This window comes from Cygnus olor, chromosome 6, assembly GCF_009769625.2.
Source record: "Cygnus olor isolate bCygOlo1 chromosome 6, bCygOlo1.pri.v2, whole genome shotgun sequence".
Taxonomy (NCBI): domain Eukaryota; kingdom Metazoa; phylum Chordata; class Aves; order Anseriformes; family Anatidae; genus Cygnus; species Cygnus olor.
The window spans coordinates 1,747,825-1,774,224 of NC_049174.1; the positions used below are offsets into that span (position 1 = coordinate 1,747,825).

The window sequence follows — 26,400 nt, forward strand, 5'->3', positions numbered from 1 at the left end:
TTCAGTTTTGGGCCCCTCGCTACAAGAAGGACATCAAGGTGCTCGAGCGAGTCCAGAGAAGGGCAATGAAGCTGGTGAGGGGTCTGGAGAACAAGTCTTATGAGGAGCGGCTGAGGGAGCTGGGATTGTTCAGCCTGGAGAAGAGGAGGCTCAGGGGCGACCTTATAGCTCTCTATAGGTACATTAAAGAAGGCTACAGCGAGGTGGGGATTGGTCTATTCTCCCACGTGCCTGGTGACAGGACGAGGGGGAATGGGCTAAAGTTGTGCCAGGGGAGGTTTAGGTTGGATATTGGGAAGAACTTCTTTACTGAAAGGGTTGTTAGGCATTGGAATGGGCTGCCCAGGGAAGTGGTCGAGTCACCATCCCTGGAGGTCTTTAAAAGACGTTTAGATGTAGTCCTTAGTGATATGGTTTAGTGGAGGTCTTGTTAGTGTTAGGTGAGAGGTTGGACTCGGTGATCTTGGAGGTCTCTTCCAACCTAGATGATTCTGTGATTCTGTGCTTAGTTATTGGCCATTAAATTTAGACACTGTGCAGTTACACTTTTTAGCGTTGAGGAATCGTTTATTTTTCAGGAATTGTTTTTCTGGTGTCATATGCCTAGATCACATTATTTCTGTTGCCTGGTCTTATGACACCTTATGACACCTTTTAACACCATCTGCAGCAATCTGATCCCCAGGAATTTTGTTGCCTATTGTGTCATGCCTTCCGAATTAAATCGTGCCAGTTGCCTGTAGGTAGCAGCACATACTGTCCTGGGGACTGACAAGAATTTCCAGTAGTCTTGTCTGGTTTAAAACAAAACAAAGCACAAATAACTATACAAAAACAAAATTAAAAAACCATACATTTCTTAGCATGTTTATAGCTGGATATTGATTAAAATGTGGGGTCAGCAGGCGCACGCATCATATATGACTTGGTCAATGTGCTCTGTAAGTCTTTGTAAGCTTTTCTGAGGGTGCTGTTTGAGTGTGAAACCCAGTGTCTGGCACCTGCTGGGAGCAGGAAACCCTCTATGCTGTCTGGCATGCCCAAGAGGACAAGTGGGAGGGACTCTTTCAAGAGAAATAGAATCTCAGGTTCTGGTGAGCTTTGAAAGGCTGATGACATGACATATGATGGGAAGGATTTAATTTTCTGACCCTTGTTCCTCAAAGTTCCTTGATGGATCTATGGCTGTATTCCCTGATCATTTAATTACCATGCCTTTTTGTCTGCAAAATGATCTATCATAGAATCATAGAATATCCCGAGTTAGAAGGGACCCATAAGGATCATCAAGTCCAACTCCTGGCACCGCACAAGTCTGCCCAAAAGTTTAGCCCATGTGACTAAGTGCACAGTCCAATCTCTTCGTAAATTCAGACAGGCTTGGTGCAGTGACTACTTCACTGGGGAGCCTGTTCCAGTGTGCAACCACCCTCTCGGTGAAGAACCTCTTCCTGATGTCTAGCCTAAACTTCCCGTGCCTCAGCTTGACACCGTTCCCACGGGTCCTGTCACTGGTGATAATGGAGAATAGGTCACCTGCCTCTCCACTCCCCCTTGCGAGGAAGTTGCAGACTGTGATGAGGTCCCCCCTCAGCCTCCTTTTCTCCAGGCTGAACAGGCCCAGTGACCTCAGCCGCTCCTCATATGTCTTCCCCTCTAGGCCCTTCACCATCTTCATCGCCCTCCTCTGGACACTCTCCAACAGTTTAATGTCCTCTTTGTACTGTGGTGCCCAGAAGTGCACACAGTACTCGAGGTGAGGCCACACCGGCGTGGAGTAGAGCGGGACAATCACCTCCCTCGACCGACTAGCGATGCTGTGCTTGATGCACCCCAGGATACGGTTGGCCCTCCTGGCTGCCAGGGCACACTGCTGGCTCATATTCAACTTGCTGTCAACCACAACCCCCAGATCCCTCTCTGCGGGGCTGCTCTCCAGCATCTCGTCGCCCAGTCTGTACATGTAGCCAGGGTTGCCCCATCCCAGGTGCAGGACCCGGCACTTGCTTTTGTTAAACTTCATGTGGTTGGTGATCGCCCAGCTCTCCAATCTGTCCAGATCTCTCTGCAAGGCCTTTCCACCCTCATCTGAGTCCACAACTCCTCTAAGTTTGGTGTCATCGGCAAATTTGCTCAAAACACCTTCTAGTCCAACATCCAAATCATTCATAAAAACATTAAAGAGGACTGGCCCTAAAATGGAGCCTCGAGGGACCCCACTAGTGACCATCCGCCAGCCAGATGTGGCCCCCTTTAGCACAACCCTTTGAGCCCTGCCCGCCAGCCAATTGCTCACCCATCACATGATGTTTTTGTTTAGCTGTATGCTGGACATTTTGTCCAGTAGGATCCTATGGGAAACCGTGTCAAAAGTTTTGCTGAAGTCCAAAAAGATCACATCAGCTGGTTTCCCTTGATCGACTAGATGGGTGATCTTATCATAAAAGGAAATCAAATTTGTTAGGCAGGACCTACCCCTCATGAACCCATGTTGGCTGGGACCAATGACTGCATTGTCCCCCAGGTGCGCTTCAATAACTTCAAGGATCATCCTCTCCATAATTTTACCAGGCACTGACGTGAGACTGACAGGCCTGTAATTGCTAGGGTCTTCTTTCTTACCCTTCTTGAAAATTGGCACATTTGCCAGCTTCCAGTCTACCGGGATCTCTCCAGATTCCCAAGATTGTTGAAAAATAATTGAGAGAGGTCCCGCGATGACGTCAGCCAGCTCTTTAAGCACCCTGGGATGAATCCCATCCGGACCCATGGACTTATATGGATCCAGGTGGAGCAGCAAATCCCGCACACGTTCAGGGTCGGTTGGGAGTTTGTCATTCCCACCGTCATGGTCCTCCAGCTCAGGGTACCCTGGGTCCCGAAGCCCATCATCAGCGTTGAAGACAGAGGCGAAGAAGGCGTTAAACGTCTCTGCTTTGCCTATGTCATTGTCTGTGAGGAGACCCTCCCCATCTAGTAGCGGACCTATGTTTTCTTTGGTTCTCCTTTTTCTGTTCACATATCTAAAAAAACCTTTTTTATTGTCTCCCACAGACATGGCCAGCTTCAACTCTAGTTGGGCTTCGGCCACACGAATTTTCTCCCTACAAACACGAACAGCATCCCCGTATTCCTGTCCATCTACTAAATGTGCTATTAACACATTATTAACAGCCTATTGATTTGCTTTTGTGCAACCTGTGCGCCCTGCACATCTGCTGGTCAGAGCTGAACTCGGGTAGATCAGCACCAGCTTCCCTGGTGTTAATGTCCAGTCCTCCCCAAGTCACGAGGACGATGCCAGGCTGAGCATGTCTCTTGACATAGATACCTGCATGCATGCAGCCTCTGGCTGCCCTTGGATTTTCTTCAGGACCTGAGCTAAGCTACATCCCAGAAGCAGCTCTGAAATTCACAGCAAAGAAAGCAAATTTTAAAACTTCATCTTCTGTGGTCATACAGCACTTCAGGTTTGAAACTGCTTGTGCAAAACCTTCCTCCCTATTTATTGCAAAGTATGTATTTGATGGTTTGCTTTGAAGGTTGGTATGTTAGTTTTTTTTTCCCTTGCATCAGAAGGATCCACTTGCATGTCCTAACACTCAAATACCACAGGTATGCTCCTGCACTCTTAGTGCCCTCTGCAAGGTCTTTTATTAGCGTTTCCTTCAGGAACTGTATCTCAAAGATAAGTTATTAAGGAAGGTGGATAGTTACAGTGCTGATCGAAATTTACAGTGCTGATCCACTGCAGTACAGATCAGCTTTGCTAAGCCAGCACTTTGGGTGCTCATTTTCTAGAAAATACTAGGAAGGTAAGTAATATGTTTCATAAAGTCATTTTGATGGAAAGCTGTTGGCTCGAGTTTATGTTGTGTGTCCCTGTGCCTGGAGTTGATGGTGACATCTGGTCAACTCCAGCGCATAGCCACTTCCAGCTCAGTGTTAGGCTGGATGCACAATTACAAAACTAATGCTTCCTGCAGTAAAGCAATTTTTTTCTTTGCTGATAGGAAGAAATATTAGAAGATACGTTAAGTATGCTTGAGAGTAGCATATTTTATAATTGAAGTTTTATTTTTGTTCTGGACAAGATACAACATCTGATGAGATGTTAGCTACCTGGTTATCTATGTTGGTTTGTGACCAAGGAGAAGCAGATTTAAAGTAATTATATTTGTGTTGATATCTTCAAAAATAGCCCACTTTCTGTTTCCTACAGTCAGTACGAGTGGAAACCTTTGAATTTCCAGGGAGTTTTTACTGCTGATCACAAACCAGTGACTCACTGTTGTGACAGCTGAGTTCAAAACCTTCGCCGTGTCCGATAGGGATGCTAATTTGCAGTTAACTGGTGCAGTCTGCATTGTGGTAGCACAGGAGGTTTGTTTCAAATGATTTTTGCTTTCTCAACTGCAGTTGGCATTGTTGATGTGTATTGGCATCTTGCAGGCTGTTAGGAAAGGCTTTGAGTGAAGTGTTTTCCTTGAAGGAGTGACCCAGTTCCTCAGCCAATCTGACAGTGGTGCGCCTCAGCAGCAGGGTGGTGGTGTCACCGGGCTGGTTGTGGTGGCTGGAACAGCTACTGGTACTTCTGGTGGTGTTTGGGACTTCTGGAAATGCTTCCTGGTTTGTGCAGGTGTTTGTTAAATATAGTACAGAAAAGTGGAAAAATATCACTTGGGTTAATTTGTAATAATAGGACTACATTAAGCCACTTAAGAATGTTGGACTGGATGGAACTTGGCTTTCATAATAAATGTTCAGCTTCTGGGTTCTAGAAGCATTATTTTATAAAATGTTTTTCAATAATATTGCTGCATTGTCTAATGCCTGGGTATTCTTGAGCAGTTCCAGCATCCTTCCTGAGTTTTTGATGTTGGCAGCTGTGAGATTTGTTTGTATTTTAATCGGAGGTTTGTGTATACATTACAGCACGGGTAGGAGTGTTAGAGAAGTTACCACAACATCCTCCGCTTGCTGGGGCTGCTGCTGCTATTTAGGAAACACAGCTAAAGCTCATTGCTCGAGAACCTGATGGAAGGGTGGTTGCCTACATACGTCTGACTTTTTTTTATTTTTATTTTTTAAAAATATTGAGCTACTCTAATTACATCATAGGGACAAAGCGAATGAGTGGTAGTAGTCATTAGTCTGACTGTAATCATGTGGTCATGTCATTTATTAGATAAAGGATAAAAAAAAAAGAAAGTGGCCTGAAACTTCATAGGAAACAGCCAACCTGTAATGTCAGTAGGAGACTTCAGTACTGTGTTCTAAAATAAGGACATTGCAGTTTTGGCAGGCCGTGAAGTCCAATTGGTATGCAGGTATTTGTTTCTAGTGATTTCCCTCTTAATTGTGCTTAGCAATAACCTGCAGCAGAGGCTGACTGACAGGGAATTTGGCACGAGTAGAGGCTTGACACGGAGGCAGTGGAATTTTCTAACCAGAAAGCTGCATTGCATCTTGCTTTTGGGGAAGGTCACCCTGTGAAGTTACCTCCACATTGGAGGGGTGTTTCCATTAACGGAAAACAAACCAAACAACCACCAACCAGTATGGGTGTTTTATTTTTAGTTTTCTTTTACGTCACTGCTTTTCACTTAGGCTGTATATACCTATTTCCAGTCAGATTATTTACTAGGTTAAACCAAAGTTTTTCGTACTGTTCTTGGGATATTTAGAAACAGGAGGTGTGTACAGGCAATGATGAATGACATTAAGCTGCTCTCTGAGTTGGGCACCTGGCTGTCAGGGTTTTGTTTTGTGGAGTGGGGTAGAGGGGTGGCACATGGACAGACACGACAGACCCTCTTTCTTCAAATTCCTCTTCATACAAAAAATAAAAACATAAATTAAAAGTGTAATGCAGCACCTCGTAGGTGAATCTGATTTTACCGTTCTCTGGGGCCAGGTTCTGTGAGATACTTCTGCAAAATGCTTCTTTACCTCTGTGCTGTAGTTTTTATAATTACCTAATTGTCAGCTGAAGTCTAAAGCTAAATATTTTAATGGGGATATATGTCACTCCACGTCCTATTCTGTAGCGTGCCTTTTCCAGCCTTGTACTTCAGGGTGAGCACTTGACTCTGCCCCTTCTTTGGAAATGGAAGCTTTACGGAGCACAAACAAATACTCTGTAAAATTAAAAGAAATACATACTCTTCTTGTTGTGTAATTGTTCATCCTCTAATGAAAAATAACGTTCATTCAAGTTAATAGCATTTTGAAGTGTACCTACATGCAAGTTTTGAATAGCTAGCGCACTTTTGATCTGACTACATTACTTGCTCATGTGCATTTCTTTGTTTTCCCTGAATACATCCCAAAGCGTTGGATACTTGCTTGGAGCAAGAAAAAGGAGATTGTACTGGATTCAAGAAATAATGCAGAAAAGTGCTGTAACAAATTCAGGAGTCTAGGTAGAGATTTTGCTACCTTTCACCTTTAGGAAATGTATGCCAGACTACAGACTTTACTTGGGATGTCTGGAGGAAACAGGTTGGTGGTGGGTCACTGCCTTCAAGGCTCTCGGAAAGGCTTTGGGTGGTAGGAGGCTATAAAACAACCTCTTCTTGCCATTGTAGAAAAATCAGATGTTGAGAGATGATATATTCTGGAGAAGGACAGAAAAAAGAACAGATGGGCCTTATATTGTAGCAGATGAAAAATCATAAATATGTAACTGGGGAAAAAACAAACAAAAACAACCAAGTAAAACTGGATCCTGGATGCTCAAGGGAAAGAGGGTTTTTTGAAGCCCAAAATGCATCCATAGATAGTACAAAATAATGAAAAGTGTCTTTTTTTCTCTATTTTTATTTTTATTTTTATTTTTATTTTTATTTTTTTACATTAGTAGAAATAGAACCAGAAAAGGCTTACTTTTCTGAAAGATAGGAAAAATGTACATCTGATCAGTTCAAAAATCATGTGCCACCTACAGCCTGAATGTTTATTAGGATGATGCTCAGGGGTGTGTGTGCGTGTTCTGACCATAATATTTTCAGCATACAGTAAGTCATGTGAATTTTACTCTGCATTAATTGTAAGTAATTATATGTCTATAAAGTGCTCAACTTTTAAATCGTCTTCACAAAGAGTAAGCCAAGGAATCAGTTATCGCACTTCTTGTATTGTACCCTAGAAAAAAGATGAAAATGGTAATAGACAGTGTAAGTACCTTTGTTGGGATGGACTGTGATTTAAAGCTACATATATGTAGAAGTTGAGACATGAGAATTTGAAACATAGCTCTGCTGAAAGGTTTGTTTTTGTTCAAACATATATATATCTGATGTGGATTAAATTACATTTTTGTTATACGTTGAGAAACAAAGAAAATTCAAAACCCAACCAGAATTATTTTTTAAGTGTGAATCTCACAGTAATTTACAGTGATACTTGGATGCAGTGCACTATGATTTCTTTGGTTTTGTTGCCTTTTGTCTCTTAGCATAATCAATTGCTTACTGAAGATGCGTGTTCTGATTTAAATCCTCCAAGGTCATTTTGAAAACGGCACAGAAAACAAAATGCCTTAAAAGTTCCCCACCATGAATTGTAGCAAATTTAGGCCTCCCAATGAGATTGTCTTAACTTCTGTTTATACTTTTGGTGCCATGTGCACTGGGATTTCTTGCCTGTATTTATAAACACTGATTTCAATCTTCTTCCGTTTCCTGGTGCTGTAGTACCTACGCCCTGGGGTGGATTTATATAGAATTGTGCTGCATTCCACAACGGGCCTCTGCTGAGCCAGAATTAGTGCAGCCTTTAGTAGAATCTTTTGTTCACTTAGGCCTGGAATGTGACTTGGTGTTAGAAATTAGTGTTGAAATACAAACAGAATTTTCCAATTTGTTGCATTTGGTTTCATTGTAGACTTTTTTCCATGGTAATATGAAGAAAGGTTGAGGAGCATGTGTGTATTTAAAAAAAAAAAAAAAGATAAAACCTAAGGATTTGAATATTTCTTTTTTAGTTTCATCTCTAGTGGTTAAGTCTGCTGCTGTGTGCTGTCTGGTGCAGGAGACTTCCCTCAGATGGATTCTCTCTAATAACCACACAAATTGGGGATGGGGAATGGGCTGCTGAGAGAGGTGTGCCTGTCAGTAGGAGGGCTGAGCAGACTGAAATCCCACACAGTTTTCTGCCGATTGCTTCAAAACTTATCTGAAGACCCCCACTCTTTGAGCTTCCTTTATGCCTGGGTCCTAGAGGCTTTTTTCCGCAATGATGTGTTAGAGCCGATGACAACAGTGTAAAAATGCACAGCGAGAGTGCTCTTAGCAGTGGCCCAATTCTTTGCAGAATAGAGATGAATGAAAATTGTAGAGCCTGAAGAAATCCTCTGATGCATGTCACTATTTTTAGCTCTACTTATTAAAAACTTGTGCATACTTAATAATAAAATTATTAATTCATAATTGGCCTCATCTTTATATAGCACGCTTTGTATTATTGTCTTTTCATTAATTGTTCATTTAGATTTGGGAGGTTTTCTGTTTCATTTAGTGCAGAAAGTGAGCAAAGCATCACTAATCCTGCAAGAACAGAAACTACTGAACTAAATAATGTATTGTAATGTGTATTCACAAGGGGAGAAAGCATGATAGCTTTCATATTTCCAACTTCCTAATGGTCTGTGTTCTAGCTCAAGTAATTTTTTTGAACTGAGCACAGACCAGACCTGGACAAATGCATACTGGGTTATACCTGCAGGTGATGGTGGTTTATGGGATTACTGCAGGAGTATCATTTTGTCGTTGTGGAATGCCTTAGGACTCTGAACTATTTTTTGCTTCTCTGGAGTGTGATTATGAACTGTGAACTGTAAATCAGTAAACTGTTAAATAGGGAAAACTTTTTTTCTGTCCCCATCACTTTTCCCTTCCAGTCCTCTCTTTGAAGGCTGTGCTTTCAGCTGCTCCCAGGTAGGCTGTGTTTCCATAGAGCTGTGGTCCTCACCCCTGCCAGCATCAGCAGTCGGCATCAGCAATTGCTCTGCAGTTGTTCAGCATTAAGCAGACAGAGGCTCAACATGGCACAGAGAATGACTGAGTGTCCTACTGTTGTCCATGCTACAGCATAATAAATGCAGGCATCTTCAGTTAATAACCTTTCATTAGAAATTAATCTGACTTGCACAGTTGTGGAATAGCGTTTGTCCAATTGGGAGTAACTAGACCAATCTGACTTATTTTGTAGTAAAACTTTGAAGTACTATACATATTGAATTAACCAGCTGAAATGTTTGCTTAAAACTGTTTAAGTAGTGCTTTCAGTAAGATAGTAAAGCAGTTGGTGCATAATAATTCTGTTGTAGCATTCAAGCATGAAATTCTGAGCTAATATGTTCCTGGGGAGAATATATTTTTCGAGGGTATGAAACTGCAATTTGTATTTCTATAAAACAATTTGTTAGATCTGGAAATGTTTGCATGCCACTATTTTCTGCTTCGTAAAAGACAACCTGAAAATTGCTGTTAGGTTGTCTTTTTATTTATAGAACTGGTTTGTTTTATAAACTCGGCGTGTTTTGAATATTAAAAGCGATGCATCCTGTAAGGATAAGAGGGCAAGATCATCAGCACCTTGGTGAACCTCCCCACTGACTTTCTTGTTGCAACAGCAGATGAGCATCAGTGCATAACACAGACAAGCAGGATGCAGACAGACACCTTCCTTACTGGAGGCTCTTTTCCACAGGTTATAAGGAAACAGTTTAAAGGAGTGTAGGACTGGTAAGTTGACTGGAGGAGAAAATCTTTAGGGCTTTCCATCCGCAAAGATCACGTTCACAGCTGTTCAGTTGTCTGCAGTATTTGTAACTGAGCATAACCAGTATTGCACTTTAGCAGCATTAGTTACTGTGGTAGTGCGCTATAATCTGCTGTAAAAAGAACACGTATGTGGTGGAATTGTTCGCTTTTAGCTACAAGTTGCGATGTGTCTTGAAGTGCTGTGAAAACAGGTAATCAAAAAAACTGATTAAAAAATTCCGTTGAGTCTAGGGGTACTGTTATGCAAAACAGTTACAATTGAAAAGGTTTTGCTATTGGCACCTGCTCCTTAAGGACATACAGCTGCACAGTCAGCAAGCAAAGGACACTGCCTTTGTGTGGCTTGGCTAACAGTTCTACTGTTAGTCTCAGGAGATCTTCAGTAGGTGATTCCTGTGTTTTCAGGCAAAAAGTTCCGTGAAACTGTAGGCAAACAGAAGTGTTTGAATTGTGTTTCAGCCAAAGAGTGTCCTAAAATCTTTACGAAACGTAGCCCTTTTTGGGGAGAGTAAAACTGGGAAAATGCTTTTCATTCAAATACCAGAAGGGTAAAAGGGACAGGAGAACAGAAATTTATATGTATGTTGATGGGCAGTTTAAATTCATTGCAGCAACATTTGTCAGTTTCCTTGAAACAGTTGTTTCCTCTTTTCTTGCTCTGCTGATTGTGTCGATAGTTTATCTGCAGGACTCAGGTACATGAAGCGTTTGTTTGGTTTTAATTTTTCTTTACTCTTTAAGGGGACCAACTGAGTCTCTTTCAGATGTCTCCTGCTCCACCCGCTGATCAGTGTACCAGGCTGGAACTTCTCGAACATGACAAACCAGGGATATTATTTTTCCATAGACAGTCTTTCTATATTCTATTTTCAGTCTGCTAGCATGTTTCAGTAATGGAATTCTTGAATTTGAAGTCAGTGAACATGTTTTATACACAGAAATGCCATTTTTCAAGCTCATAATATCCCCTTTGTAACAAAAATGAATAAACGACATGATGAACTGAAGGGGTGTGCCACTTCAAAAAGGACAAAGCATTCCTGTGTTTCCTGATAGCATGGGAATCTCTGAGTGTGAAAAGTCAACCTGTTTTGTGGTGGCTTGGTACCATTTCAGTGAACGAAATCTACTTTATGTGGCAGACAGCTGAGCTTATACGGGCATGACAAGGGGAATGATTGTTTTGGATTTGCATGGGTGGAACCGATAATATTAATTAGAATTTGTTCTATATTTCAGGGATTTCCATCAGTTTAGAATGGATTTCAAGCTTCAAAGTGAATTAAAACATTTATCTAAAATTGTATTTTGCATAGTATATATCCTATGTTTTAATAACTGCCAAGCCAATACTTAAATCAGGCTCTTGGAAGTACAGCTAAAATACGGCAGCCCTTTATGGGTGTGACACTTGGAATGAAGCTGCAGAACTACTCTGATACTCAGTAGTAAATAATTGTGCTACTTCTCTCTCTGTCAAGCACATTGCTTTATAAATGGCTTTTTGAATTGTCTGGCAATTTTCCTTTCTTTTTCAAAGCAACACAGTTTTTCTTTGCTGCTTGTCAGGCCTTTTGGCATTTTATACTTTCTTCTGGGCAGACAAATGCTGACTTGTTCTTTTCTGTAAAAGTTTAGTGTTTTGGTCTTTACTATGCCTTGTGGTGGAAAAAGTAGCCTTGGAAGAACGAATATGGATTGGGAACTCTGGGCTGGTACTGATAGTGCTCCAGAAGTCCTAAAGACAGGAGGGAGTTAAACAGGTGTCCAGTTTTTCATTGAATTAAGTTCTCACAAGCTTTCACATATGCAAGAATGAGTATTTATTCAGAGAATAATTATGTTCACATTTCCTCATCCTGTGGCAAAGTACCTTCTCACAGAGACTATGAAGTCTTTCTGCTGTAGACTTTTAAAGGGGGCTGTATTTGGGGTGGATTGTGTGACCTGATGGCAGACAGCTAAACTGAGAGCAACTGCATCAGTACTTGAAGGGAAATTGTTCAGGACAACCGATCAACAGCAGCTAGTGATGGATAGATCAGTGTCATGAATACTGAAGATCAAATCGGTGGCAGTGGGGATTCTGAGTTTAAATTTCCCTAGAGTACTATTGTAGGGCAAACTACCCAAGGACATAGCTTGGTAATATGCTGGGTTTGATAGCTACACGTCTGTACCTCCAGTCACCTAATTTTTGACTGGCAACTCTTTGAGGGGTTGTGCTACAGACAAGATTACTGAAAGAAATGAACTTGGTTAAAATGGCTTCCACTCCAGGAGGAGGTTGAGGGGCTGCGTAATGCCTTCTGAACATAACCTCTTGGCTGTGTGACTGTACTAACATTTCCAGTCATGTTTTGTTGTTTTTTATGTAAATAGTCTAGAGGAAAGGAGTATATCAGGTACTTTTTACTTAAATCTGTGTGCAGCTTTTGCATTGCTACCTCAGGTGAAAGGCAGGGATGAGTTTTAGGCCCTGGATATCCTCCTGTGTATCCGTGGAGCAAGACAAAGATACATCTGCAGACCAGCTGGAGGTCACAGCCTGGCAACCACAGCAGAAAGGATTGTACGAATTCTTCATAATACCCTCAGTGTAAATTCAGACAGGTTTTCTGAGCCTTCTTTACTGAATGCTGTGCTTGGCCAGGCTGAGTTAGCTTCAACTGTTTTAGGGTCCCCTTAGCTGTGGGGACAGCAGTGCAGAGAGCGTGTCAGTAAGCACACCCCAAAACCAGTGTAACTGCACGTATGCTACCAAGAGCTAAGATTGCAGCTTTTTACTTGGAGAAAGACTTAATTTAAGAAACTGTTGAAAACTGTTGTGTTCTTTTTTGGAAAATGACCATTTTACAGGACTGTAGCATCACTGTCATGGCTGTTTGGGAGTACTCCTCGGTACTAAGATTCAAGTCTTGTCTTGGATCTCTTGCTGTAATGTATTGGGTTTGCTTGAATAAAGGCAAGGCTCAAATAGTGGCCACAACAAATTTAGCCTTTAAACCCAGAAAATTAGAAAAGCCTCCAGCAAGCTATATCACTTCTGAATGCTTGTCTCTGGATACAGATTCATGACCTTTTACTGAGCTGACTGGTGGCCAGATCTGCGTACCAGCTAGCTCCACGCTGACGTTTGTGTGAGAGCCGATACCCCAAGTCGTACTGAGAGCACGGCAGTGCCTCCTGGGCTCCTTGGCACGCTGCGTCCACCTGTCAGAAATGCACCAAAGCCTTCCAACAGCTAGATCTCCGTAATCTGCTCGAGGAATGACTCACTGATGGAAGGAGCTCGCAGCTGGTGGGTGGAAGGTGTAAGCCTTACTCAAGCAGCTAAGGTAATGAGAGTGACAAATACTTGTTTCCTGCTAGATACAGAAGTATATAGGAGCGGCTTTCCAAATGAACTGTATGGAAATGCATTGAAAAGGTCTCAGATACTCTGTTACATTCTGAATTAACTGAGCTATTCTCTGGCTGTATAATGCTCTGCATAGACTGTTTTTAAAAATGCATATTTATGCTGAACTATATGCTTTTTACCTTAGGGAGGATTTTCAGCCAGTCTAAATTATATGTTGGTTTTGTAATCGGAGCTGATGTTTAACATCTGAGCTGAGTCACCAGATCTGAGTCCAAAGGAGACAAGAGTGTGCACGTGCACTTTGCTTCCCTTTTTTTTCCCCCTTCCCTCTCTTCCACCCCCCCTCCCTTACCCCTCTCTCCTGTATGGAAATATCAATCACTGTCAAATTTCAGCACAGTAATTTTTACTATTACCTTAAAATACCTGAATACAGTTTCCAGAAGTTAATTCTTTCATCATCATTGCTTTGGGCTAAGCTGCTTTTAAAAGTATCCAGTAATTGTCACATTATGGAAGTCTGAGGGCTTTGGTAGAGGAAAAAATAAGCAGATCAGCAGAGAAATAAAATGTTTCTGAACTTAACTTAATCTGTTTGATCTTCTGGATACAACAATTTATATTTCAGGATGGTTACTATCCAATTAACATAAAGTTGAATTAAATTTGGATTTAACTCCATTGAAAAAAGGCAATTAAAGGTCATTTAAATTGGATCTAAGTTATGTGTCAGTTTTTAAGGGTTATGATGATAGTTTCCTATCATTTGAATATATTCTGTTTTGTAAAAAGAACACCATAAATTAAAGAAATATCCAAAGCTGGCTACTCAAGAAAATCATTGAATACAAATTTACTATCATTGTGTCCAAGTTTAGAAGAACTTGGGGAAAAGAGAGAAGCATCTTTCCCTTCTCATCTCTCCGAGGTATTTTTAACAGCCTTGTAATTAAAATGAAACAGTGGTGTCAGAGTTATAATGATGTGATTTTTCAAGTTTATAGTGTATCTCTTTTTCTTTTAATTCAATCACAAATTCTGTAGGTTTACAGTGCTCTTTTATTCCTCTAATGTACCAGTCATTGGACTTGTTCACATTGCCTACCTGGATAATTTATTATTATTTAAAATATGCAGATCTAATGTGTATTCAGCATTCCATGCAGCAATATTGAACAGGTTTAATTACATTTTAGATGCAGTTTTAGATGAAGTTTTCTGCTTCATGTGCTAGGATTGTAATTGCATAATATTATGTTGGTTATATTTTTGAAATACCAAACTTCATGATCTACTGGAAAAATATTAAAATTCTGTTACAGGATGCAGGTTGATTAATTCATATGCTAAATCATCTTGAAGACTTAGAATATACCCATGGTCATGGAAGTAAAAAGGCCATATTACCCTCTGCTTGCTAAACAGTGGAGAAAAACAGATCACGACTGGCTGATCTTTCTTGGCACTTGAATGTTGTGACAATTTTTACATTTGCTGTTATTTGGATGGCTGAATAGGAAGCATCCAAATGGGTTAGCTTTCCTTGAATCTGATAAAACATTAGCTAGCAAGGAAAAGTCCTAATGATCAGACAGTGAAAAATACCTTCTGAGAGAAATTCCATGGCGTGGATCACAGGAAATGTGATGATTAGAAATTCTTGGAAATATACCAGGAGGAATGACAAGAAAAAGGGCCTCTGGGCAGAAAGATGAAGCTTTTCTCTTATTTCTGTCAGCATAGAAAAAGATGCTTCATGTCATCTTTGCCTGTTTTTTTTTTTTTTTTTTCCCCAGACCAAATCTGTGTCTCCAGATAGTCATAGAAATACTAGAAAATAGGTCTGGAAGGAAACTTAAAGAGCTACCAAGCTCCTCCCTTTATCTCAGGCAAGATCAGCTACCCATGATTTTGCCGAATAAATAGCAGGTGAATGTTACCAGCAGGGGCCCATCCGTCCACATCTGCTGTGTTAAAAATCACTAAAAATGTGTATTAATAGTAATGCTTCAATATAAAGGGAAAGAAAAAGTACTAAAGAACTGACAAGTTAGCACTAGTGAGGGGAAGTTCAGCAGCTGCATCTCACTACAAGACAGCAGAAAGAAGGCGCCTAGTCTTTGTTTTGGAGATGGATGCACATCGCTGATTGCTAAATGAAAGATGTTTAGTTAAAGTATATCAATTTGAAATAATTTATTTAAATATAAATTTTAAATATATATTTTAAATATACTTCAGTACATTAGCACCAAATATGTTGTAAAAGCTATTGTGCAAGAAGTGTGTGTGCATCCTTCTCTGACATGAGACTTTCAGAAATCTGAAATGCAGAATTTTAACTTTCTGGCAGGTGTTTGAAGTGCTCTGTGAGAATTTGGGGGGTGGGAGGGTGGTGTCAAAGCCAGTATCAGAAGGAAATTTGTCCATAGATGTTTTGGGATGTACTGCATATTTCAAATGGAAATATCAGCTGGAAAGAGCTACAGCCATAAAACAGGCTAGCTTTGAATTCTGTTGGGAGGAAGGCCCCTGAAGTTCTGAATTTATTCAAGATAAAAGTTATTTTTCAGCCCCTATGAGCTCAAAGCTGGTCAGTTTGAGGCCTTTACTTCAAACGTCTATTGTGGCAATCGGAAATCTTTGTATGGCATAAGGCAATGTCACACACCGTGTGACTGGGAAACCGGTGTGTTTGCTGCTCTCTGTGTTCTCAATGCATTCTGCTTGCCCGCATGATTATGTGGGTTGCTCATCCCTGCAAGTGTGTGGTATCAGGGAGGGACACCAAGCATCGTTTGGGGCAGGTGGGATTCTGGCCCATTAGGCTGGATGTGTCCTGCCCATGGGGTGCTGGTGCACGGAGCACTCGCTCCTCTTCCCCATCAGCCATCCTCGCTGATGGGCAGCGTTGCAAAGCTGTGGCATGCAGCCAGTCCCCAGACGAAATGCATTTATCGGTGCTTCCTCAGCAGCACCCTGGGTCACCGCTCGCAGCTCCAGCCTTGTCCTGCGGTGCAGCAGGCGGCCGTCACGCTCAGGGCCAGCCCCTGCAGTCTGTTTGCAGCAGATGCTGTGGGTAGAGACAGTGAGCGAGACCCGTAAGGCACATGAGAGATCGCTGCGTAAACAAGAAGTGAATCACGGTTATGAGTAAGATAAACAGGGCAGCATGTGAACTCCGTGTTGCTTTGTATGGCGGGATGCTTTTTTAGGTTGTTCCTGTGCTGGAATTCCCAGACTTTCATTCATGTGTTTTTTTTAAACTGTAGAGTGTTTGACTATGTTAAAAATGCTTTGACATTGCTTTGGAATCTCCTTTAGTGAAGACTAAAGTGAAGACTAAAGTCAATGGGATTTTTTCTACTTGTATTTTGTGTATCATATGGAACCTTTAAAACTCTTTATTTTTCCCAGTTCTGGTCCCTCTATGATTAGTAATTAAGAGGTATATTTAGATAAAAATAATCCTGATTTTGTGCCAGTCAGAAATGAAAATAAAATCAGTCCTATTTTTCTCTAAGCTTCTTGTGAAGTATTGAAGAAAACCCTGTGATACGGATAAGCTGCTTTGGTACCAGTTTTACTTTACAACTGAAATACTTTGCTGAAGTTGCTATCCAGTAATTCTCACATGCCTATATTTTTCCTATGCTTTAGATTCCATTTCCATTTTTTGGCTTGCATTGAGCAATATCCTTTGTACACTTGATCCAGCATGGAGTGAAACTCCTGCTGTGATCCCACTCAGCCTGACTGCCCACACTCCTGTGTCTGGGAAGGTGCACGGAGCCCATTAGGCATGCTGTCAGCACGGCGTGCTCTGGATGCAAATGCTGTTTCACTGGCGCTTAGCGGGAGGTGAAGGTGGGAGGATAATTCCTACTTTCACTCTCTGGTAGGACGTATCTGTTAGTGTGCTATTAGTTATGTTATTAACAGCAGGCTTTGGGAATTGTTAACCAAATGGTAGATAAGCAAGTCATTTTGTAGACAGCAAAGCGCTGTGTAAGGCGTTCATCTCAGTTTCAGACTGCGAATAATTAAATTAATGGCTCTTTTTCTCTCTTTCATCACTCCTTATGGCTTGGATTTTATAGGTATCATATTTTCCTCTCTTACAACACAAATGTCATATTTATTTATTTACAGATAACCTTAATGAACCTCCCAGCTTACTGTGAGCTGATAAGTAGCAGTTTTATGTGGTACTGGGTCCCCTTTGCAACCTGTTTCACTGAATTTAAAAAATAATCTAAAAGCCTGTGAGTCCTGAATTTTTTGAATATTTTTTTCCATAATAGGAGCTCATTTATGTGGGCGTTTAATTGGTTCATTGCAAATTGACATCGATGACTTTAAGATAGAGTATTTGTTGGAATCATTGTTTAAATCATGACTTGTTTAGACTCCCGGATTTATAAGTAGAATTGGAGCAGCTATCCGGCAGGTAGAGTTCTGCTTTGCTTTACCTTTAGAAATTGTAATTGCGCCCATGATTCACCAAAATGCTAACAATTAAGACTTAAGAAAATCAACTCTTGGAAAGGAGCTAACGTTTTTCTCAGGCTGTTCTTGCCTCTCCAAGTGCAGGATAGTTATAGCTACTACAAGTTAATTCCCATGTGTGCTTATACATGGATGAGTTTGACCATCTGCTGGATATAAATTTTCAATATGTTCCAACAAATGTCAGCGTTGCCACAGGTACAATGTACTGCTCTGCAGCTCAAAGATGTTTTTACATCCCTCCTATTTAAAACTTTGTCTTTAACTTGCACTCTTCCTGACTGTTGTAAAACAACTGTATACAGTGGTTCAAAACGATGTAAAACTCCAGATAGGGGACAGAAGAAAATGAACGTTTTAGTACATTATCAGTCAGTCTGTTAATTAACCTCAAACAATCTCTCTTTTTCACTGTGTGTGGCTGTTAACAGGATCTGGGCAACAGCACATGCTATAAGAAAGAAACTACAAAGCTTTTTTTTTTTAAAAAAAAAAGGAGGATCACATAACGTAGTTTGGAAGTTGGTGTCCTCTGGGACTCACCTACCTGCAGAGTTTGGAAAGCAAAGGCTGATCTGATCTCAGTAGGTTTCCATGAGTTATTGCCATAAGGCAATTGGGGAACATGAGTTATTGCCATAAGGCAATTGGCAACATTCCTTATTTACACTTCTGGTCTCAAAGTCTCCCAGTATTATCAAATCTAGAGAATAGTACGCTGCACAGAGAAACAAGAAGCTGATTTTCCAGACTTTCATTTAAGAGAGGTTGCTATACAAAGTTCATCATTGATGTTGGTGTCAGAGGCAAAGTACCCAGGAACATGACAGAGAATGAGTTAGTGAACCCTGCTGACGTCCAGTACCAAAAATAAAATGTTTTGTGTACGCAGCCAAAACATTGCTCATGTCAGGAAAGACTGTCCTGCATACTTTATGAAGTATGGTAATCTCCATATCGCTTCTGGATGTGGAAAGTTATTTACCTCAGTTTTTGTTTCTTTCCTTTTCTGCAATGTTTGATGTTGAACCATGTGCAATGTATGATGAATCGCATACAGCTGGCTGAGTTGAACTTTATTTTTTGAATTTCTTTTTAATATTTCAAAAAAAAATCAAAGAAAATTTGCAAAAAAGGAAAAGAATCTATGATACAGTGAAAGGGTGCATACACTGAAGTATTAAAAAGAAAATTCAAGATGAGTGGTGGGAAATAGATTGAAGGGAAGAAACAGTTTTTGAAGGGTCATGTGCAGAAAGAAGAATGAATGGGAGAAGAAAAGAAAACTGTTGACTTTTTTTTTTTTTTAATTCTGTTGATCACAGTCTTGGGATCTCAGAGTGCTCTAGGTGTTTTTTATTTTTACTTACTAAATGTCTTTTGACCTCTACAGGCAATGGTGTCTGTTTAATAAACCAGTTGTCAGATGTGTGATTGATAGCAGTAGTTTACTCTAGGTCTAATTACAATTCGAAGGCTCTGGAAGTGGCCAGCCAACCCATTTATTTCTTATGGGCTCTACCTAATTCTAAATTAGAAGCTTACTTGCTGGAAACCAGGATCGTTATAGCAGCTGACATTCAGTGCTGTCTGACAATGCTCAGGTTATTTTAAGACAACAAAGGTATCTGCGTGTGATAGCTGAAGGCTGTGACACCAAAAAGAAAGCCTAAGAATAATACACAGATATCACATTAACTTTTTTTTAAAAAAAGGCAAACGGCTTTAGTCAAAGACACGTAACTTAGTTACAGAAATTTCCATATCCCCTTCTATGCCAAGAGGTTCCCCATCTCTGATTCTATCCTGCTGCAAGCTGTTCCCTCTGTTTTAATATTTTCCTGTTTCTGTCTTCCTTTCTGATGATTTATTTCAAGTTGTGAGTAATGTGAGGGCTTATTTTCAAATAGTGGTACGCTTATTCGCTCATTACAGATAATGAGCTGCAGGTTGTGCACGTGAAGGTGTGGTATGATGATATTAGCTTGATGTTCCAGTGAAGACCACTTAGTATCTACTCAGGGTTAGAAGAAAGATGTTGAATTTATAAGGCCTGTGCTTTATAATGTGTGGAAAAGAAGAACAAAATCTAACTTCACAGATAAACTGACTTGGACTAATTGAACATGTGCCCGTATTCTAAAGCACCTCAGACAGTGATGTGACGTTTTTTCTTTGATGCAGAGAATCCCAGAACCTATGTTTGTATCTTAAAAATAACAATAATAAAATCCTTACAAAATAATTTTATAGTAGCATAGGTCTGTGATACTGTATTTCTACTGAAATGATATGCCCAACATTATGCATATCTTTAACACTTCTCTGACGCTGAATATTCGATCTATAGATTCTATCTTGGATGCTTCGCTTTCTGTTGCATTCTGGCCTATAAATGTTATTTCACGGTATGTAGTTAACTCTGAATGTTGTTGCTAATGATTCATGCTTTTTTTTATTTATAGAAGTTTAAGTGGCTGTAGTGGTAAAGTAATGAAGTAAAAGATCTAATCCATTCTAGGTTTCTGTAGGAATGGTCCTAAATTAAAATATTTTTGCGCTAAGACCTCTGCATTTAATGTTTGACTGAATAACCTACTGTCTCACTTCAACAGTTTCTTTTTTTGTTCTTCATGATAGATCTCTGAACAACAACTTTTTCACATAAATTGACAAAAGTGCAGAAGACATGGCCAGTTCAGCACGAGAACATCTGCTTTTTGTGCGACGTCGCAATCCACAGCTCCGGTATACTCTGAGCCCAGAGAATCTGCAGAGTTTGGCATCTCAGGGCACGATGGCTGAGAACATGAACTTGCAGCGTGCCAACAGTGACACTGATTTAGTGACCTCAGATAGCAGATCTAGTTTGACAGCCAGCATGTATGAATACACCTTGGGGCAGTCTCAGAACCTTATCATTTTCTGGGATATTAAAGAAGAAGTTGATCCGACTGACTGGATTGGACTTTATCACATAGGTAAGCCAGAACCATGTTGTAATAATTCGGTGTGTTTCTTGCTTTTTTTGTCACTTCATCTTTCCTTTTCAGATATGCATTCTGGCATACTACTTCATTAATCTGAAGATAAAATTGGGGTAAGATTGCAGAGAATTACCTTGGATTGCTTTTTGCTTTTCTTAATGCAGTGAGCTATGAGAAGACATTATTAATGTAGGTCTGGTTCCATAGTGACTTACTAGAGGATGAAGTACATTCCTCTTAAACAACAAATGTGCATATGATTTCCGTGTTCACTTTTGCGGGTGACTGGTTTAGACTGGAAAATGTAGAGTACTGTATTCATCATGTAACTTGGCATGCTTACTGTCCAATATTTATACAGCTTTTTGGACAAGTAAATTCTTAATGTCCGTGAAAAGGTATTTTGTGTAATTCTTTGATTTTGTAGAAATGAAATTGTATCCATTCTGAATGAGTGAGAATTTCTGTTTATGAAGTATTCTTATAGATGGAAATCCTCTGAAGAATTTTTTTTGTCTACTTTCTTGTGCTGTTCAACAGGAACATAGGAACGTGTATTTCATAGGAGGGAGCTGAAAAGAGCTCTAAGCTAGCAGGCAAGGGCCTGTGGGCAGTGTGTGCATTAGTAAGTAGTGTGGCTTGAAAGGAGTGGATCAGTAGGTCAAAGCAGTTTGTGCCAAAACCCTGACATCAGCAATGTATTTGATTTAGGTTTTTACACTGTATTATGCTTAATCAGGTCCCTAGATCCAAACATTCCTGCTCTGCATGTGGCTTGGAGCTGTCCAAAGGACAAGCTTTACGATGCCACTAGGAACTGGAGCGTATTTAGTGGGTACATGTACAGGCATATGGGGTTTGATCTCCTTTTCAAGGAATCCAGTTCATGTGCACTAAAATTACTCTCTGAATTAAACCTTTGCTCAGTAACTGGGATGTTTGGGTGATCTGTTTCAAAATAGCACTGCTTTTCTGAATCTAATTGCTAATGTAGAAAGAAATTGTCAGTGTAACCTGCCAAAAGCAGATAGAGCAGAAACTGGTGGAAACAGGTCTGACTATTGGAATTTTGTCCGTGCTGGGACTGAGCTAACTGCAATGAAATCAGTCGATAGGATTTTGGACAGATAATTGCTGTGCCAGCTTTTTCCAAGACATCCTGTTGCTGCATCACTTAATGTTGCATGGTGTGGAGCTGCTGTTTCCAGTTCTTATTCTTTTTTTTTTTTTGGCCACTTTTTTTTTTTTCCCAACTTTACTGAAGATCCACAAAATGGACAGTATGACTTGTGCTGTTCAGTGCTTAACTGGTTGTAAAAACTCTACTGGAGAAGCGTCACAAGCTGCAGTCTCTCCTGGAATAAACTGTGGATATGTACTAATGTTTAAGCCACCTAAATCAATCATCTCCATAATCAAAAGGCACAGATCTTTCCAGTAGCAATAGCAGCTTGAAGTGTGGTCTGTGCTGTAAAGTACACAAACCGTTAAAATGAAGCTTAAAAATTCTAATTTAAATACACTGAGAGTTTCCTCTGAAAAAAGGTGAAATTTTACAGGTATTTTTAGGTTAATCAGCTTCATAGCACTTCAAGATTGGTATTCAAGATGCTGAAGTAGAGCATACTTCTATAAAATTCTAATAGGTTCTCGTTTGTGGTGATTTTATCCTACTTTCATGATTAAAAATGTTTCTACCTTCTGTTTTTCAAGCCCCTAAAGCACAAAACAAAGTTAATTTACTACAACTTCTTATAATCCTATAAGGAATAGCCAAATTCCGTCCTTATGTCTAGAAACCCCATCATGCTACTGTGTAATACCAGAGTATGAAATGTTTGTTTGGTTTCCTGTTTTCTTTTTAAGTAGTGAAAGGTCTCAGAACTCCTTCAGCATGTAGCTTTCTTCTCCTCTGCCACTTGAAGTCCATCAGCATAGGTGAGAGTTTTGTTACTCAGTGTAAAATAGATCTGAGCAGATTTCTTTAAGACTTGTGGTTTCCTCATTCTGAGAGATGGGATTGCACATTTTGCACAACAGAGAGGTAAAGGCATATTCAATCTGATAGGCATTCCTGTCTATCTTTGATTTGTGTTTTTTTCAGTAAACTTTCTAAACTATCTAGCATCTTTAAAAGTAAATAAACATTTAAATAGTAGAAAGCCTTTCATTTGCATATTTTTATATACCTTGCTAAGCTGTGGAGCTAAATATGGAGCTATATAGGCTGTTTGTTGTAAGGCAGTGTGCATGTATTTTAGAAGTTGTTCCTGCGGACTTTGGTTCTGAGAGGTTACCAGCTTTGCAAGCTTTCACATGGAGTTCAGGGAGAAATGAATTGGTCCAAAATACTGCAGGGTATAGTCCAGGATTTGCAGTCACTTGTAATGATTGCTGTAAATTACCCCCAGTTCCCATTTAACACTTTGGAAAGTGTGGACACTACTTATTTTCCTAGGAGAAGGATGTTTGTGGGTGAATATATTTAAAAATAAAAGCTCTATTCCCAAACGCATTAATTTAAAATATTTGTTTGAGGTTATCCATTCTGGTCTTTCTTTAAAATGGAAACCATTTCCTTTACACAGTTCCTCTCCTGTGGCACTGCCTGCTGAAAGCAGCACAGATTTTGTGCGGTCACTAGCACAAGACAGCTCCAGGTCTGTGCCAGCCTGATGCTGTACCTTCAGTGTCCCCGCACATCTTCTAGTAAAGCACTGTTTTTTCAGGGAGCTAGGAATAGAAAAAGGCAAATATTTTGCCCTCACTAAAAACAAACAAAACAAAACCCACAACAGCAAAAGTGCGCACACACACAAAAAAAACAACAAAACAAAACTTGTTGCATAACCGAAAGCCCAGTCCAGTGGCTTTTTCTTTTATGTTGGTTGTACAATTAGCTTTCATAATGAAAGCTGGATCACTGGGAAGGGCAAGTGGTTGTTAATTCTGTAAATGGACAGATGGAGAAATTCTAAAAATGAATCATCATTTCTGAGCTGAGGTTTTAGTACAGAGAAATCTGTCAAAGGTCTGGAGCAATCCAGGTAAATTTTCATTTCAAATTAATTTTGTGGAGTACATCTATTACCAAAAGAATTGAAAGTGACACACTGGGAAGCTGTCTTCGCTTTTCATTCATGAATGTATTCAATTAATTCTGTCATTATTTTCTATTCAATTAACTTTCATTTTCTGTCATAAGAAAGCAGTTATTTCTGTTCTTCTAAGTGTGGTTTTACTGCATGGTTAAAATTGCACTGGCTTATGAGGAATTTCACCAGACTTACTATATCCCTCTCTTTTTAAGAGACTGTGTACAAATCACTGTACAAATTTACTCTTTCAGGTACATCAGTTGGTACAGTTGATCATAAGAAAGTCAGTAATCAGTCACTGTTTTTCCTACTATGTGGTATGTAGAGGTTTAAGGCTAATTAGCTTACAGTAGGGAGTAGTAGATGGAGCTTTTTCTAAGTGTGAAACAGCTTCAGCGAAATGTTGGTCTGTTAGATGTTTATGAAAATAGTTTTTTTTTCTTTTCTTTTCTTTTTAGAAACAGGAAAGCCTAAGGTGGATAAGGCAGACTCATCTTATCCTCAAGAACTGACATTTTTTTTCAGTGCATTTTTTTCCATACATATTGGAAGTGAAGAAAAAGGTGGGGAGGTATGAGGGGGAAAAAAAAAAGTTTGCTTGTATGCCCAGGTGGCCAGGAAGGCCAATTTTGTCCTGGCTTGTATCAGAAATAGTAGGGCAATAGAGAAGGGAAGTGGTTGTCTCCCCTTACTCAGCTCTGGTGAGCCCGCAGCTTGAGTACTGTGTTCAGTTTTGGGCCCCTCACTAGAAGAAGGACATCGAGGTGCTTGAGCATGCACAGAGAAGAGCAATGGCACTGGTGAAGGGACTAGAAAACAAGACACATGAGGAGAATCTGAGGGAACTGGGGTTGTATTGTCTGGAGAAGAGGAGGCTGAGGGGAGGCCTCATCGTTCTCTACAACTGCCTGAGAGGAGGTTGCATTGAGGAGTGTGCTGGCCTCTTTTCTCAGGTGACAAGTGATAGCACATGAGGAAATGGTCTCAGGTTGCACCAGGGGAGGTTTAGATTGGTTATGAGGAAGAATTTCTTCACAGAAAGGGTGGTTAGGCCTTGGAATGGGCTGCCCACGGAGGTGTTTGAGAGACGTGTGGACATGGCGCTTAGGGATGTGGTTTGGTGGTGGACTTGTAGCATTAGGTGGATGGTTGGACAGGATCGTAAAGGTCTTTTCCAACCTAAAAGATTCTATTTTGTAGAAAATAGTGCATGTTTTATTAGGAATTCATTCACTGTAGTGTCATCAGGATACTCTTCAGCGGTAACTTTTGATCTTTAGTTGAATGTAAGATCTTTACATCTTTAGTTAAATGCAAGAAGCTGAACTTAACCATGAAAAATTGTATATAGCCAAACTCATGCTCAGTTTCTCTACGATTCTATATTTTAAGGAATGCTTTTAGACCCAAGTGTGAGTTTGATGGTTTCAGCTTTATTACCATATATGTATTTTCCCCCGTTTCATCACCTTGCACAGCAGAAATGTGATCTGTTATCTTGTGGAGGGACTGTTGTGTACAGAGGGTCTCTTTCTTTTCCAAGCGTGTTCTAAGGATTACCAGAAGAAAAGTGTATGCAAGGGACACAGTGTATTCTGTGGAGGAAGGTCTCTTTTTTTTCCTTGACTATTTCTGGTTTTGTACTGCCTCAATTCTTTAAAGTGTCAGTAACACTTCTTGAACAGTCTTGTCCTTGAAGTTTTGTTAAAGCAGCTTTTTAGCTCCACAGGCATGATCTGTGGAGAATGTAGATAGTGCAGCTGTACAAGCACAGAAAGGCATCCCACTGAGACTACATGAAAGCAGAGAGGTGTTATTTCTGAGTATTGGCTTCTCTTGGGGTAAATCAAGCAGGGTTGCATGAAACTTGAAATTGTTGAATGTAAAATACAGGTTTATCATTTTGAATTTAGCTTTAAGTTTGCTTGGAATGGGCTTCTTTCTTCCTCAGGACTGGTTGTGAAGATTATCAGTTGAAGGTGACAGGGCAGAATGAGATTCAGAGGGGAGCTTTTCAGCGGAGGTACTGTACCTGTGAATAATCTTAAGAGTAAAGGTAAATTTCTAGTGTTTGTCTTAATGAGAAGTAAGAGGCCAATTCTATTTCTTTTAAACACAGTTGGATTTAGACTGAAAACTTTCTTCACCTTTTGAAACAGCAGAAGACTACACTAGTTAGCAAACACCTCTTGCATCCTCTTAGCCTTGTGAAGTTTCCCTTGTCCAGTACTGACCCAGCTTTTGCTGTGTACTTGTTCGTTACAAATGCTTGTTCCAAACAATATATAAGCTATTGGAGTTTTACAGGTGTCCTACAGTGATCAGCAAGTGTAAATGTTTCATTGTAGACACGCTGGAACTCTGTCTAAATCTTTACATTAATTTCAGTGATTTTTTTTTTTCTAATATCAGTCTTTTAGTGAGAAAGATTGTGCAAAATGTTGGACCTAGATAGAATCAAAAAGGAGATATGGTAGTTCAGTTCCAATAAGTCAATGCAACCTGTCCCGGTTTTCTTGTCATTGTGTGTTATTGTAGCAGCAGCGTACCAGGACTTCCTTGGGAAGTGAGACCTCTTAAAGAAGGTGAGCAGAACAAGAGCTAGCTGGGTCTGCAGCCCAAGCAGGTACCAGGGTGGACCGGCCATGGCTCAC

The 26,400-nt window shown here is 40.2% G+C and overlaps 1 protein-coding gene across 7 annotated transcripts in view; it reads left to right on the plus strand.

Moving 5' to 3' along the window:
• Positions 1-26,400, plus strand: part of HECW2 (HECT, C2 and WW domain containing E3 ubiquitin protein ligase 2) — a 195,047-nt gene that overhangs the window by 57,627 nt on the left and 111,020 nt on the right. For 5 of the 7 annotated variants that reach the window (XM_040562668.1, XM_040562667.1, XM_040562669.1 and 2 more), the window contains one exon: positions 20,302-20,642. In XM_040562668.1, the coding sequence (XP_040418602.1) occupies positions 20,351-20,642 (292 nt within the window). In that variant the 5' untranslated portion in view covers positions 20,302-20,350. Of the gene's footprint in view, positions 1-9,636; positions 9,750-20,301; positions 20,643-26,400 lie in introns of those variants that run through there. The other 2 variants (XM_040562671.1, XM_040562672.1) reach the window with 2 other exon arrangements.